We start from the raw sequence: 16,267 nt of genomic DNA on the forward strand, positions 1-16,267 counted from the left end.
TTGTTTGTTTATTTAAGATCTTCCAAAAGTGAAACAAACAAAATGTAGATTCGTTTCAAAAATCTAAAAAGTTATACCGGCATGTGATGCAAAAAATATTGAAAGTATTCGAACTTCGTACGGTGAAAAAAAAAATGATTTGATAGATAGTTGACAGCTTGTCATATGGAAAAAGCACTTAGGTAAAAAGCTAATGGAAACCATTTATGTAGTTTAAATGATGTGTGTTTCCACCACGTTCTTTTTCTAAAAATTTTAAGTCATGTGACAAATAATATTGGTATATTTTTAAATATAATTGAGCAATTCAAATTCCACAAAAAAAAATCCTAAACAAAAAAAATTACGCCTTCAAACAAATACACCTACGCCATTTTTTACATAATGGGAGCTACATTTTTTCACAACACGTGACAAAATAATTAATTTAGAATGTAACTTGAAAAGAAATAAAGAATTTCAAGTTAAATTATTTTACTAAAAAACAAATACTTTATTCTTTGAAGGTAATAGTCTATAAATAAAATAATAAGAACTTCAAAAGGAATTATTTCCGAAAAAAATCAATATGTTCTTAGAAAACAGAACTACATTATTTGTTTGTACACAAATTCACTTATTCCCACTTCCAAGTTTTTTTTAGACTCTTTCGTGTCTTTTTTATTTTAAAACGAATCGAATCGAATTCATTGTAGTTTACTTAAATCTTATGTTAAATGTTCTAACCTCAAACAAAAATGTCCCTATTTCTCAATCACAATACAAATAAATTAACAAAAAAAAAACATTAAATAAATAATAACAATAAAGAAATAATAAATAAAAGCAAAGAACAAAATTTAGTTACGTATAACAAAAACGATAAATAAATACGAAATAAAATAAGGAAAACAAAAATTTTGAAAAAATAAAAAATATTGAATAAAGAAATATAAAACAAATTAGCCAAAAAAAATAATTTAATAAAAAGATAAACAATAAACTCTAATAAAATAAAAATAAAAGATTTTATGTGGGCTACAAGATTTTGTTTTATTTTAAATTTGAATTTTAGGACGTTCCAGACTTTCAAAAAATTCATTTGGTTACACAATTATAAAAAATGTAGATCCAATATATTTTCAAACATTTAATTTAATTTAAATAAACATTTTGAATTTATTTATCAAAATAAATTATTATTCATTAAAAAAAAAAACAAAAAAAAAAATAAAAGAAAATGAAATAAAGTTAAATCAAATGAAATAACTTGATAATAAAAGAAAATTAAAAGTAAAATTAAATTAACTAAATCAAAATATAATAAATTCAAACTGAATGAGATAAATCCATGATCAAATGAATAAAAGCAAAAGTCTGCATTGAATTTCTCAAAAGGAAGTGTCTTACTATGTTTCTGTATCCTTTAAAATTTGGAATTCTTTTTCCACAGGATTTGGTGATTTCATCCAAAGAATTTTATTTAAAAAGAAATTAACTAGCGTACAGGAAATGTAAATACTAATTCCGACAGAGAATTAGGTATCCTTTAAAATAATTTTGATATCAATTCAAAATCTCGTATTTTCACGTATAAAAAAGAACACAAGACTCATAATTTAACAATTTAAATATATTTTTTAGATTTAAATTAAAACAAATTCAAAATAAATACATGTTGTTCAAAAATATGTAATAGGCTACAGTCGTAAACCATTATTTTAAGATAGCTGGAAGAGAATTGTCTCAAAATTTTTAGTCCAAAAACATTTTTTGAGACGCTTTTCTATTTTCTATTTAATTTTTCCTATCAGAATTTCTGGTCAGAACTTCGAAATTATCAAATTTAATATGTTTATTTTTGTACGAAATTAAGTTCTATACAAAAAACGTTTAAATGAAAAGCCTAACCGTTTTCATGTTATCAAGCCTGTAAGATTAGTACGTTTTTTCAGATTTACTTTAAAAAAAGGATTTAAAACATTTTCAAAACTTATTGGCGACTTGAATTTTAAAATAAATACAAAATACTCATTTATGGTGCAGTGAAGTAAAGCCAAGTGAAATAAGACAATATTTCTAGAATTATACTATTTAAATGTTGTAAAGTTCATTACAGCCAAATTCAAACATTTGATCTTATTTCACTTAAACAGAATGAAATAAAGCCAAATTGTTTTTATTACACTTTCAACAGTATACAAATAAATTTTGCATACACTCAACAACGCACCTACCCCAAATCCTATAGCGTGCCCAAGGAGGGGGGGGGGGGGGTTACCTACCTGACTGAAAAAATAATTTGGTTTTGGTTGTTAAAAAAATGTGGTCTTATTTCACTTTTTTAAAATGCAATTTGCCTTATGTTAATTTTTTAGAGTGCAATAAGGCCAAGTTTTTAAAGTCTTATTTCTCTTGGTTTTCAACTATCTTCAACTTTGACGATTAAAATATTGGATCATTTTGTTTTAGATAACAAACTATTTTCATAAGAAATATCTCCTATTTAAGAAAAAAATCACCAAAAGTAGTTAAAAAAGATGTTTAATTTTGTTAATCTTTTTAGCTCTTAAACAGGGTTATTCATTTTGCGGTTTCAAAAGTAAACGTTATTAAAACACAAATGGCTCAAAATCACCAAAGTTGCAAATTTCAAAATTGGTTTTATGACAAATAAAAATTTGCAAGCTATAATGAAGACTTTTGGCTTATACTGTTTTAAAATATGTATTTTAAAAAACTTTGACAGGGCAGCGCACAGAATTCTATACTTTATTAGAAATATTGTTTAGTATTAAATATCTTATAGAATTCGGGAACGTTTTTCTTAGTTTGTTAAAATCAACAAGAACAAAACAAAGCGCATAATTTAAGCTTTGATTTATAACATGGGTGTATTATGCATCTATATTAAATACGCAATAATGAAAAGAAAACATACAAAATCTTCTACAAGGAAAATACGCCCTTTGATTATACGGCGGCAATTTTAAATACGATCTGAATTTGTCAATATTGTCGTAAAAAAGAATTTCATCAATAATTACATTTATAAATACGTTCACGGAATGACGGATTGTTGACACTATGTGTAAAACACTATATCATAAAAAAGACCACCACGCGAATTGTTGCAAGCATCGATTCTTTTGAGATAATTTTCGACCAGTTGGTGACACATATTAGGGCGGTATCTCAGCCATATCTTGACGAATGTTAGTTCTTAAGTTCTCAAAAGCTAAAGGTTTATCAGCATAAATACGATCTTTTGCGTAGCCTCCTAAATAAAGACCATCAGCGTCAAATTGCATGATATTGGTGGTAAGTTGATATCGCCACGACGAGAAATTACGCGCTCAGGAAATGTCTCTTAAAATAAAGCCATATTCAATTGAGCTTTGTGGCATGTGGCATCGTCTTGTTGAAACCACATATTCTCCAAGCTGTATCCTTCAATAACAGGCAAAAAAAATCGGTTGTTATGTGACCATAACGCTCCGAATTGACGGTGACAGACCATTATGTAAACCATAATCGGACCATTATGTAAACCATAATCTCCTCTTAAAGCACGATATGTGGCTATGGCAGAATCACCATTTTCATTGTATGTTTTAACAAATTTGTTTGACAGATGCTGAATTCCAGCCCTATACTTTTGAAACCGCAAAATTAATAACCCGTAATAAATGCGTTTGTGTTAAGGAATAAACCCTTGAGTAAAAATCCTTTACTCACATTTTTCAGAACCCCAATCAATATTTACACAAAATTAATTCTTTTCATTTAAATCTCAAAATCAACAAGTTGCTTTTCTTGTGCAACTTTTCCAAAGGAAAACCCATCATAAGACAAGACATACAAAATAACTAACCATATCCTTGACAGTTGCACACCTTCATTATATTTTTTTGATATAACAACAAAAATAACAATATTGTAAATACTGGTGTAACAATAATTAGCAACATAATAAATTATGCAAAAAAACAAAACTGTCATTCATAATAATGAGAAATTAAAACACCTGTCTTTGCACGCAAAGCAAACCATCACACACAATATTTTGTCGAATAAGCCGGCTCCGACTTTCGCAACTTGTAGGATTTATAAATAAAATGAATGTAGATAGAAGAACATATAGACATACATAACATATCTTTATTTCCCTTTGTTTGTAAAATGAAATCACATTTTTATTTCATTTTCTTGGCTCGAAATCAAGAAGAAAAAAGACAAGAATTTTAGTTTACAAAAAAAAGGGGTTGGTATACGAGTCACTTAAAAATCGAGACAAAACTTTTCTAAATTTTAGAAAAAAATATTAAAAAAAAAATTGTTAACGTATTTTCAAACATTATTGGTCAAACATAGTGGCAACGTAAAGATAGTGCTCAGATCATATCTTATTCGGAAATACGTAAATCCTTCAAGAGTATTTTAAAGGAAATGTCACTAAGAAAATTATTTTAATAAGATTCGTGGGCAGACAGATAAAAAATTAATAAAATATGATAATTGTTGAATGTTGGAACACGCCCAGGTTTCTTTGAATGACTCTAGGATTCCTTCACGAAATTGTATGGAATTTATTAGATGGTTGTCATAGATTTAATGAATCAACAATTTGCGTCATTTCTGTTGCCTAAAAAAATAAAAAAAAACAAAATCAAGTACTGAAATTTGGCAATGGTGCGATACGTATTTGTTCTTTTAAAGAAAGATCGGAACGTGGGGGCTTGAAGCCTATCATTAAGAATACAATTATCGCTATAGAAAGTTTTCCACAATTTTAATGAAAACTTAAAGATATCAAGATTTACATACTTATTTACTTAAGATGACGCTAGAGTCCTATGTGTACTAGAGCCTCACCCAAAAAACTTCTCCATCTAGCTCGTCCCTAGATTTTTTTTGACATAAGAAAATCAAAGCCCATCTGGGCCAACATCTTCTTTTTTCAATGTTTAAATCATGCCTTTCTGAAACTCAGTTATATATAAAAGTTATGCACCTAGGTGTAATATTTTTAATGGTACATTCCAGATTGTGAAATTGAAATACTACACTTTACTGAACGTTTTTTAGAACGTATTTTTAAATCCAAAAGTTCTAGTTTTTATTTAAAAATAAAAAGTCTCTTACACTCCGAGGTTCACAAAATAAACGATGACCTACCTCAAGGCTCCGTTTTATCGCCAGCGCTTTTTCTCGTTCTTATTATTATTTGAAGACGTGTCTTAAGTAACTTATTCACTCAATTATTTTAGAGATCAAGTCAAAGTTTTTTTTTTAATTGAGGAGACCACAAAATTGGTCTTAGATAATTAGTTTATTAATTTTATTACAAGAAGGCTAAAAAATATAAATTAGTGAAGTTTCAAAGTAGTTTATTTTTACTTTACTAATCTTAATCTTTACGTTACAAATAATTTATTTTGTGTTATTATTGGATTTTCAACTTTTATTAAAGCATACATTTTTTAAATAATACTGTTTTATCAATAAAATATTTATAAAATAATTTTAATTTGTCATCACAGGGTCTGGAATCTTCGTGTCACCTTCAGGTTTACTGGTTCGTACTGGTTCTGTTGGTGTAAGCTTTATAATATGGCTGGCCTGTGGTTTGCTCTCATTGTTGGGTAAGTGTTATTGTTCAATTAAAGAAAATTGTAAATTAATTATTATTCTTATTGGTTACGATGAATTTCTATATACGAGTAGGTAATAAATTTGCTAGAATATTTAAATTGAATGCGTTCTATTCAAATACTTGATTAAATTACTTTGCATCAACGAGATACATTGATAGATGTTATATGTATTAGGGGGTAGAGAAATGTTAAAGGTTTTGAATTAGCGCATTTAACAGATACGCACAATTGCAATGCAAAATTAAAGTAATATTAGATCTTATGATGTGGTGAACTTTATGTTTTCTTGTAATACCATTCTATGTATTAATTTTGCGAAGCCTACAATTGAGGAAGTTACCGATAGGGGTTGTAAAGATTGAGATTTTCTAAATGTATATTTATTGCGGTGAAATTTTGTATCTGGATATTTTTGACAATCATGTGTTAGGCCAAAAAAGTGAAATAGCATAAAATATTCATCACCGAAGCGACCGTTTACACAATGAATAATTACGTATGTCAATATTATATATTAATATTCAAAGAGTTTTCTGGCCTTTTTTTTATATTTACTCAAGGGGATATAAATACCCTTATCATGATTAATCACTGTGCTTAGGAAGAGAGGATAAGATTAGAAAGGAGATACCGGTCCAAATTGGTTTTAAATGCCTGCAAATTGTAATGAGTGGGAAACATTGAGTCTGGTAAAGCATTCCACATTCGTGTGTTGTGACTAAAGAAAGAAACTCTGTACTTTACAGTACGTCCGAAATTGAGCTCAAGAGGATACTGATGAGCATTCCTAGAAGAACGGATATTACGGTTCAGTTGTTTGAGGAGAGGAATGCAACTGGCTATTTCATTAGAGCATTGTTTATGAAAGTAGCGATAAAATAATGACAGGCATGAAACCTTACGACGGTGCTTAAGAGATACAAATGTTTCAGTTAAACAACGGTCATCTATCATTTTTAGAGCTCTTTTTTGAATTCTGTCTAGAAGGCTCAAGTAGGTTATAGAAGCACCAACCCAGATATGGGAATTTTACTCGAGTTTCCGACGAATATAGGCTTTATAGATTATAGCCAGATAGGAAGAAGTAAACAACTTCTTGCATCTTCGGAGAAAACCTAAACACTTAGAAGCATTTTTTGCGATTTCAAATATGTGATCACTCCACAACAAGTGGTTTGTAATGCACATACCTAACTGAAAGCTGTTTGGTCTCCCCGAAACAAGTATCACTCATGTCTAGTGGCATTGGGGAAGGTTATGCTTTTGTAACAGTAGACTGCATTGAGTTTTCGAAGCATTAAATTCTACACGGTTTTCGATTCCCCGATTGGACAATGCTCTCAAGATCAGAATTTAATGAGCCGTTGCCGTTGGTAGTCCACATCTGAAGAACAAGGATGAGGATCTAAAAACGAATATGAGAAGCTGAGGGTACTGTCATCAGCGTGGTTTAGAATTTTCAGACAAAAGATCATTTATAAATAAGGAAGAGCGTCGGAGACAAAACGGAGCCCTGGGGCACACCAGTGTTTATTTTGTGGATATCAGATTTGAACCCATCCATTACTACTTGAATTGAACGGTCCGAAAGGTAATTTCTAACCCAATGAAGAATTGATTCATCAATACCAAATGCATGCATATTCGATAAGAGACCTTGGTACCAAACTCTATCAAATGCCTTTGAAATATCAAGTGCAATAATCTTACTCTCTAAAAAAAGGTGTAAAGATTTGTTCCACTGTTCGGTGAGATAAACCATGAGATCACCAGTGGATCTTTACGTTGATAGTTCAATAATCCTAGCACTGCTTCTTCAGTTTTAAAATTGCTCTTCAAGATGCCGTTCCTTATTTCAATTTGCAATATATTAGCAAATCCTTGGGATGAGCTCTGAAATGCTGTCCTCTCATTTTAAAAATACCTGAAGTTCCAATTCATTCTCATTTCTAAAATAATTCAGATCACACAAATTATGGTTGCTGGACGTCCTGAAAATGAAGCTTTTTCTATACAGTCCGGAAAGCGGAAATTTCTATCTTCTTCAAAAAGTGTTCATAAAACTTAGACTGCACTATGTAAGAATTCGATTAGGTCATTTAAAAATAAGGCAAAGAGATTCATACCAAGAGATTATCCTTCTTAAACTCCCATTTGTGTCAAGAACCACTAAATATACTTGTTCTATTCCAAACAGCTGAAACATTTCCACTTTAAAAATTTTCAAGTCCTTTTACAAATTTTTATTGTTATTCGAACATTAGAGTTATTGTCAACTATGTCGAAAGCAGCTTTAAAATCTCGACAAAAAGGACGTATAGCTACTTTTTTCTGTTCAGTAAAGTTATTAGCAATACTTTGGAGGACCAAAAACACCAAAAAAGGAATGTTAAATAACCTCTGGTATAATCAAGATGGTATTAAACAAAGTTCAATTAACTTATCTGTTCCATATTGAATAGATTCCGTCTGGACCTGCAGCCTTCCGATCTTTATTTTTCATAAGCCTTTTGCGCAACTCCTCACGATGTATGTCAGTATCTAATATAGCGTTTGACTATGCTATAGTGAATTAAAGGTGCCAAAGACTCTGAATTCCAAAGTATTTTGAAAGGATCGCGTAACGTTTCTGTACTGATTGTTGTGCTTATTTGAAGTTTTTCAAAGTCAAAGTTTTTGGTTTTTTTTTTACAATTAAGTATGGTTTTCGGGAAAAAGTTCATCAAAAATAAAATTGTACTCTGTCTTCAATAGGATTTTATATATCAAACCATGGAGTTTCATAAATAAAGGATTGCCTTCATATGATTAAACCATAAAATAGAAGAAATATCAAAATTCAATGGCAATGAAAGTTTAATACACTTGCATATACTCGTATACTGACATTTTGCCATTAATTCAAAAAATCCTTATCTTACATGAAAACAGAAGACCCACACCACACATGAAACCTGTTGGCTTGAGATTTATTTATTTTTTTCTTATAAATCATTATTTATTTCAATGTGGAAAATTGCCAAGTGCAACCAGATCATGTGCATTAAATAAGTAAAATATTTGAACGTTGAGGGTATATGCGGCGTGTCTGTTAAATACTTTTAAATTATTTTATACAACACTATGTTGTGTTTCATTATAGTAGACGATACAAATTGGCGCCAATCTTCTAGACACAAACATTTTTAAATGTCTCAGGTTCGTTTTTTTTTTGTTGCAAAGCGAAGGTTTCGACATTTTGTTTGTTTGACTCATATGCATTGTTATGTTTTTGTTTACAATTCAAGACGCCCTCAAGGAGTTATAGTAGCCTTAACATTTTGAAATAAAATGTGGGAAGCTAGGTTGTTTGGAGATGATTTTATTTGAGATTGAAAAAAGGATAAGTTATAGGTTTTAAGATTATCAGCCCTATTATGAATTCCATCGTAATCGGAAATTTTTACGAGTCCCGAAAAATTGTATCATTAAATCCGTTCGTAATGCAAAATTGTATGAGACTTTCCACTACGAACGGATTTCGTGATACAGTTTTGGGGATTCGTAAAAATGTCTAATTCGATAACAACGGCTTTTATCAAATTTTTAAACCCAAATAAATTTTATATCTAGCAGAAAGTATTTTTAAACAGAAACTTTAATAGACTAATAAAGAACCATTCTAGTTATTGCAATCGGTTCGATTTGTCGAATTGAAAATTTTGACATTTCTTGATTTTGAGGTTAAGAATCTAAAGGGGAATGTATGTGTATGTACGTAAGTTCATATCTGAAGAACCAGTAGAGATATCGACTTCAAATAAATTTTCTTATACAGATAATAACACAGAATGATGCAGAAAGAACTCTCAAAAAATTGAGTATGTGGTATTGTATATTTTACAATGTGACGTGATAAAAAATATATGTCACTTCTAATATTTTAAAAACAAAATATGAGTGTACCTCCAAAATAATTTATGCAACGAAGAACATCGTTTTTGATATCTGATAAAATTTTGAGAAGAATCAGAATTTACAGTTTTTTTTTACAACACATTAAATCCCAAAAACAACATTTCTAATATTTGTTAAAAATTGATTTTCAACTTAAATATACTAGAAAACATTTAAGATATTGATTTTATACTAACTTTGTCTTATAAAAAAGTTCTTTTCAACATTCAGTAACATTTTTATAAAAATACAACAATTTTTTCATACAAAATAAAATCTGCAAAATATACTTCAAAAAATTGGTAAGAACTTATGTTTGATATTGACTTTAAAATAATTTGGGTCTGTGCTGAATTTTGTTGGTATAAGATGGCGTAGAAAAATCCAATCTAAATTCTACTAATACTAAAATTGGTTTTTGACTGAAAATCTCCGGAACAAAAACAGATATTGAACCCCAACTTATTTTATCATACGCAAAATATGGATGCGACCTTTGAGTTATTTTTTTTAGAAAAATTCAATTGACAACTTTATTTCCAAAAAGAAAAAAACTGATAAGAAATGGTTGTCGTTTCAAGTATTAGGAGAATAAAGAAAGATATGGACCTCAAATTATTTATCTCAGACAACATTTTAATATTAATGTTTTGTTAAAGTTTTAGACAAACCGACAGTCGGGTAAGGATGAAAAGTTATCATAAAATTTATATTGTGAGTTCCACCCAGATCTCCTAGCTAACCGATTTATCAAATTTTATCAACATTTTTACGTAGAATTTAAACTCAAAGATGACACATTCAAAAGTGACAACTGCCAAAATATTGGAGTATTCAAAATTAAACCTTCTGTTCGAAACCCCTTTTTATGATAAATGTTTCTACATGTCTTGAGTGTCCCTATTGAAAACTTAATTTATAACTTTTCGTGAACTCCTTTCATAAAAAATTCTTTATTTTAAGACTTTTGCTTTCATACGTTTTCTCCCAACTATATACTGCAGTGATATATATTAATGAAGCCAAAGTTCAACGATATCATAAGGATTCTGAAAAAAAAAAATGGAAAGGCTCCAACTTTCTCACTGAATTGTGTATAATAACATTAAATCCAATAAATGTCCCATCCAAAAATATGTCTACATATTTACTTATATACGAATTCATTCTCATTCATGTTACGAACAATTTGTGTTCCAAAAATGTTGATGAAGGTTAAGCAAGACATTCAAGTTTAGGATCTGCGAGTAACTATAAAAGATTTGCGTTTCAATTATCATTAATTTGTGTTTTGAAAGAAAAGAAAAAAGAAAAAGTTCTAATATAAATATTTCACTATCTACAACAATAAAGCAGACATTTTTATAGTGTTTCATTTAATTAGTCGCATGATGTAAATATCCTACAAACATACATATACAAAAATGAATTATATTTACATCAATTTACTACATGTTGATTCGTCTTTCAATTGTTTAAGTTTTTCTTATTGCGCATTTTTAATTTCAAGATGAATAAAAATGTCTTCTTAATTTCACTTTAATAAGAAAAATACAAAATAAATGCTTTTACGAATTAAATTCTTAAAAATATAATATGCATCACATATTCATTTAATATTAATTTTCATGATTGTACTCAGATAGTTACATCCATTTTAATTATAAAGTGTTTAAGTACACGTGTATGAATATTCAAAAGTACATATGTATGTGTATATGAGTACATATATTGTCTATGTAAGACACAATTTAATGAAAGTAGAAGGTCTTAAAGTTCTAATAAATGATGTGATAAAAATGAAAGGGATAAAGAAATCATTTTCAATTAAGTATAATTTTCAAAAACTATATACTTTGTTCCTAAAAACCCACTGAAGCAATAAATATGGTGATGGAACCTGCTGCTATTGTCAAATGCCTTTTTTACTTTCGAATCCTTTACTTGCATCCTTAACGTACCGTAGACAATTTCCCGAGTTATTTTCTACTGAGAGTCTTTTAAGAAAAAGACTTTTTCATGTAAACAAATATTTTAGAAAATGTATTTGTTTAAAGCAGTGCCAAGTTTTTTGGTGCAACAGGTTTCTTTTTGACAATGTACAAATTTTAAGAAAAATCTATGCAATAAAATTTGGTGACCCAAATGTACCAGGGGCGTTCAATATATTCGGTATTGATATGAAGGAAAATGCAACTTCAATTTAAATTGGTTTTATTTTTTAATATAATGTCCCCTAACATCAATACATTTGTTTCATTTTGAGATAAGCTTTTTTAAACACTTAAAAAATAAGTTTCCTCTTTCTCTGCAAAATACCCATTCATTGCCGACTTCAGTTCTTCATCATCAGAAAGTCTTTGACAACGAATATACTTTTTCAAATCCAGACACAGAAAACTGGCCTGGACTATAGGTTGGGTGTTGGATTTTTTCAACAACACAGAGTGAAGAAGCAACACACCCGTTGCGAGTTTACCCCGTTTTTTCTTCCGCAAATTATGCAAAGTGAAAGCCTAGATGTGTTGTTGATAATTTTAATTTTTTTTTGTACACAAAAAGCAATATTCCCTTTTAGACCCAAAAAAATGTGGCCAGTGACTTCGAACTTCTTCGAGGGTTCTGTTCCTTTTTTATACCACTGCATGGACTTTTGTTTGCTTTCAGGGTCATAGTCAAAAACACTCTATAAAGAAATAAATTCTCGGAAGCCATCTTGGTTTGCCTACAAGCTAAACCGGAAATTAGACTCATCAACTCATTTAAGTATTCGTGACATTTCTCCTATAAATTATGAAATTTCCCATAAAAATTCAGGAATTATTTAAGTCACATCTATTTGACATTACAAATACAACAATATAAACAAATGGGTTTTGAAGGGTGATACGTACGAAGGATTAAGTGGTGAACCCATGTTTCGTCCCCAGTAACAATTCCATCCATAACACCGTCCGCGTTCTCACTACACACCTCCAAAAGCTATCTACAACATGCGATTTTCACTTTTTTTTGGAGGCGCTATCATGAAGAATGGTGTGAATAGTAACAGGTGAAAGCTTGGTGATCTCTGCCCCTTGATTTATTTTCGCCAAAAAAGCCATCATAGTTCTGAACATTTGGTATGATGTCTTCACAAAACAAAATAAATACCGAACGTTTTCAATATAAAAACTTCGTTTAGTCTTTGAATAATTTAAATCATTGGCTGTTTAGTTATATCACATTGGTAATTAAATTCATTAATATTATTTGTAAAATAATTTTAGGAATATTTTGAGTCTCAATGAAGATTTCACTAGTCCAATTGAGCTCGTAATTATATTAAGAGACATTCAATTTTCGGCTTCGAAACCAAAGCTAAATAAAACACTCACAGCGATACATAAACGCGGCTATTGTTGCTGAAAATTGTATTTCATTATACAAACTTTTCATTAAGTGTGAAAAACAATCAATCAAATGGCTGCTTCACATGATTTTGGTGCTAATTGAAGTTCATAAGACGTGAAATCATGCGACGCGAAAAGTTCTCAAGAAACGCATATTTTCAACAACACTTCTACTTGCAGAAGAAATATTTTTCATAAAAAAAGTTCATAATGAACTTTTGACTTACTTGGATAAGTTAAAAGTCTTTTGAAAAATCATGAACTGGGTTATAAGTTCATGATTTATCAACTCAACTAGTCCAGACAAATTCTTGTGCACTAAGGTCGCATATTTTAGGGATTTAAGCCTACTTAAGTAACCCTTCAATCCTTAAGAAAATGTTTCTCTTCAATTTTCTTTTAATGTTGCAAAATAAATAAAATCAAACAAAGTTTTAAAATTTTAATAATTTTTATTTTTTTTTTAATTTTTATTTCAGGCGCTCTGGCGTATGCTGAATTAGGCACAATGAACACTTCATCGGGGGCTGAATGGGCCTATTTTATGGACGCATTCGGGCCAGCTCCGGCATTTTTATTTTCATGGGTATCGACTTTGGTGTTAAAGCCATCCCAAATGGCCATAATATGTCTTTCATTTGCACAGTATGCAGTGGAAGCCTTCGTGAGTGAATGTGATCCACCAACGTCGGTTGTTAAGATGGTTGCATTATTTGCAATTGGTATGTAGTCTTATTTTCATTTACCATTTAATCATTAGCCATTGTCTAGCAGGAAACGAATAAATATCAAAAAAGTCAAAAAACCAAAATACAAAAAATGAAATAAAAAATCTAAAAAAAAAACAAAAAAACAAAAAACTGTACACAAACAAAAAACTTATAATTTATGTCCTCCTCCTCCTCCTCAACAGTGATGATTCTGTTCGTCAATTGTTATAGTGTAAACTTGGGCATGGCTGTACAGAATATTTTTACAGCTGCCAAATTGGTTGCCGTACTGATTGTGATTTGTGGCGGAGCGTATAAGCTATTTCAGGGAAATACTCAGCATCTACAGAACGCATTTACAGGACCACCACCGACATTTGGGGCCATTGCAACGGCTTTTTACACCGGTCTGTGGGCCTATGACGGTTGGAATAATTTAAATTATGTCACTGAAGAAATTAAAAATCCAAGCAAAAACCTACCAAGGTCAATTATAATTGGCATACCATTGGTAACATTGGCTTATGCTTTGATAAATATCTCATATCTCGCTGCTATGTCACCCACCGAAATGATTGAATCTGAAGCAGTTGCAGTGACGTTTGGTAATCGAATACTTGGCGTAATGGCATGGCTGATGCCACTTAGTGTCACCATAAGTACATTTGGTAGTGCTAATGGTACTCTATTTGCAGCTGGACGGTATGTACCCCAAAATCCTATAAAATAAAAACAAACTTACGTTAAGGTACGTGTTTGCTAAATCAATTAAATATTTATAGAAAATTGAAAATATTAGCTTAAATGTGTAACTAGCTTAATTACTATGGTCACTTACTCAAGATTTTACCCTTCGTTTTCTCTATTTCACCATTTTTTAGACGTAAGTCTTAAAATTATTTCCCCATTTCACTGCGTGTTGACGTTACGTTATTTCCGGCGGAAATGTAAATAAAAAGATTGGATCAAACACTGATCCCTGTAGAACTTAAAAATACTCAATATGCCAAAGGGGCTTCATTCATCCATTTCTGTTTTTCAGTTAAGCTTTAGGCAAACTTTCTTAGATTCCTATATACGTCGAATACCTTAAATACGTCAAATACATCGAACACATCAAATGAGTCAAATACGCCGAATACGTCAAATGCGTTTAATACGTCAAATGCGTTTAATACTTCAAATGCGTTTAATACGTCAAATACGTCATAAACGTCATATACGTCAAGAACAGATTAAAAATAAATGGTCTAAAAAGTTGAACGTTTCTTTCTAAAATATTCAAATGATTTGCAAACAGTTTAATTTTTTTGTTTACAAAACTTGAACTAAATAAAATATTCTACATTTTAGACTGTGCTTTGCTGCAAGTCGAGAGGGACATCTACTTGATATTCTCTCCTACGTGCATGTTCGCCGTTTGACACCAGCACCTGGCCTCATATTTCATGTGAGTTTTGAAATAAAACAATATTAAGTAAAAAACTATATTTAATTTTATTTTTTTATTGTTTAGTCTTTAATTGCATCTGCTATGGTTCTGTATGGGACAATTGATTCGTTAATTGATTTCTTCAGTTTTACTGCGTGGATATTTTATGGTGGTGCTATGCTGGCGTTAATTGTGATGCGATACACAAAACCAAACTATCCGCGGCCATATAAAGTGCCACTTATCATTCCAGTTTTGGTTTTGGTTGTTTCGGCGTATCTTGTAGTTGCACCTATAATTGATAAGCCACAAATTGAGTATTTGTATGCTTTGGGATTCATTTTTGCTGGATTGATTTTTTATGTGCCGTTTGTTAAGCTAGGAATGACACCAAGATTTATGCGTAAGTATCAAGCCAATATTTAGTTTTAAGTTGTTTTTAAAGACTCGTAGTCTCGTATACATTTAAAAAAATAAAAATATATCAGTTAGTTATGATTTAAACGCTGATACTTTTTTTATAAGTGTATTATTTTATTATTATAACTAATAACACTTTATTAAAAAAAACTTAATAACGTACTTTCTTTTCACTTTAATTTCAGGAAAAGTAACTTTGTTTTTCCAATTGCTTCTGGAAGTTGTGCCAACATCATCAATGGCCATGTTCGAATAAACATTCAACTAAATATTTAAATAAAAAGTAATCTTTGCAATCTTATATTTTACTTTTACATAAAAAATAGATTCTCAACTTGAATTACAACAAACAAAAACAAACAGATCTTAGCTTAGAAATGTGCTTAAAGATAACCATGTTCAAATTGTGTACATTTGATATTGTTATAAAAGATATATGTATATGATACATATATATTTTTAGGTACCTAATTTAATAAAAATAAACAAAAAAATGCAAAAAAAAAAGAAAGTTTACTTAGCAAAAAATAAAAAAGGAAAAGAATTATTATGCAATAAATACAAAGTATTTACTTAAAATAGTTTTTAAAAAAAAGAAAAAAATAATAAAAATGTATTATACTTTATATCAAAGTGTAAAAATACAAAAAAAAAATAATCATTTGTTTTATTTAAGGCTGTCGTTGGAATATTTATTTTATTCTTCTTTCTTAAGTAATAGTAATTATTATTTTAACGCAA

General features: G+C 29.8%; 1 protein-coding gene across 2 annotated transcripts in view; it reads left to right on the forward strand.

Annotated features, from left to right (window-relative positions):
* Positions 1-15,838, forward strand: part of LOC129944483 (b(0,+)-type amino acid transporter 1) — a 53,051-nt gene extending 37,213 nt beyond the window's left edge. For both annotated transcript variants that reach the window (XM_056053937.1, XM_056053936.1), the window contains exons 3-8: positions 5,523-5,624; positions 13,444-13,686; positions 13,878-14,376; positions 15,028-15,124; positions 15,191-15,509; positions 15,712-15,838. In XM_056053937.1, the coding sequence (XP_055909912.1) occupies positions 5,523-5,624; positions 13,444-13,686; positions 13,878-14,376; positions 15,028-15,124; positions 15,191-15,509; positions 15,712-15,782 (1,331 nt within the window). In that variant the 3' untranslated portion in view covers positions 15,783-15,838. The remainder of the gene's footprint in view (positions 1-5,522; positions 5,625-13,443; positions 13,687-13,877; positions 14,377-15,027; positions 15,125-15,190; positions 15,510-15,711) is intronic.
* The last annotated feature ends 429 nt before the right edge of the window (positions 15,839-16,267 follow it).

The sequence above is a fragment of the Eupeodes corollae genome, chromosome 2 (genome assembly GCF_945859685.1).
Source record: "Eupeodes corollae chromosome 2, idEupCoro1.1, whole genome shotgun sequence".
Lineage (NCBI taxonomy): Eukaryota > Metazoa > Arthropoda > Insecta > Diptera > Syrphidae > Eupeodes > Eupeodes corollae.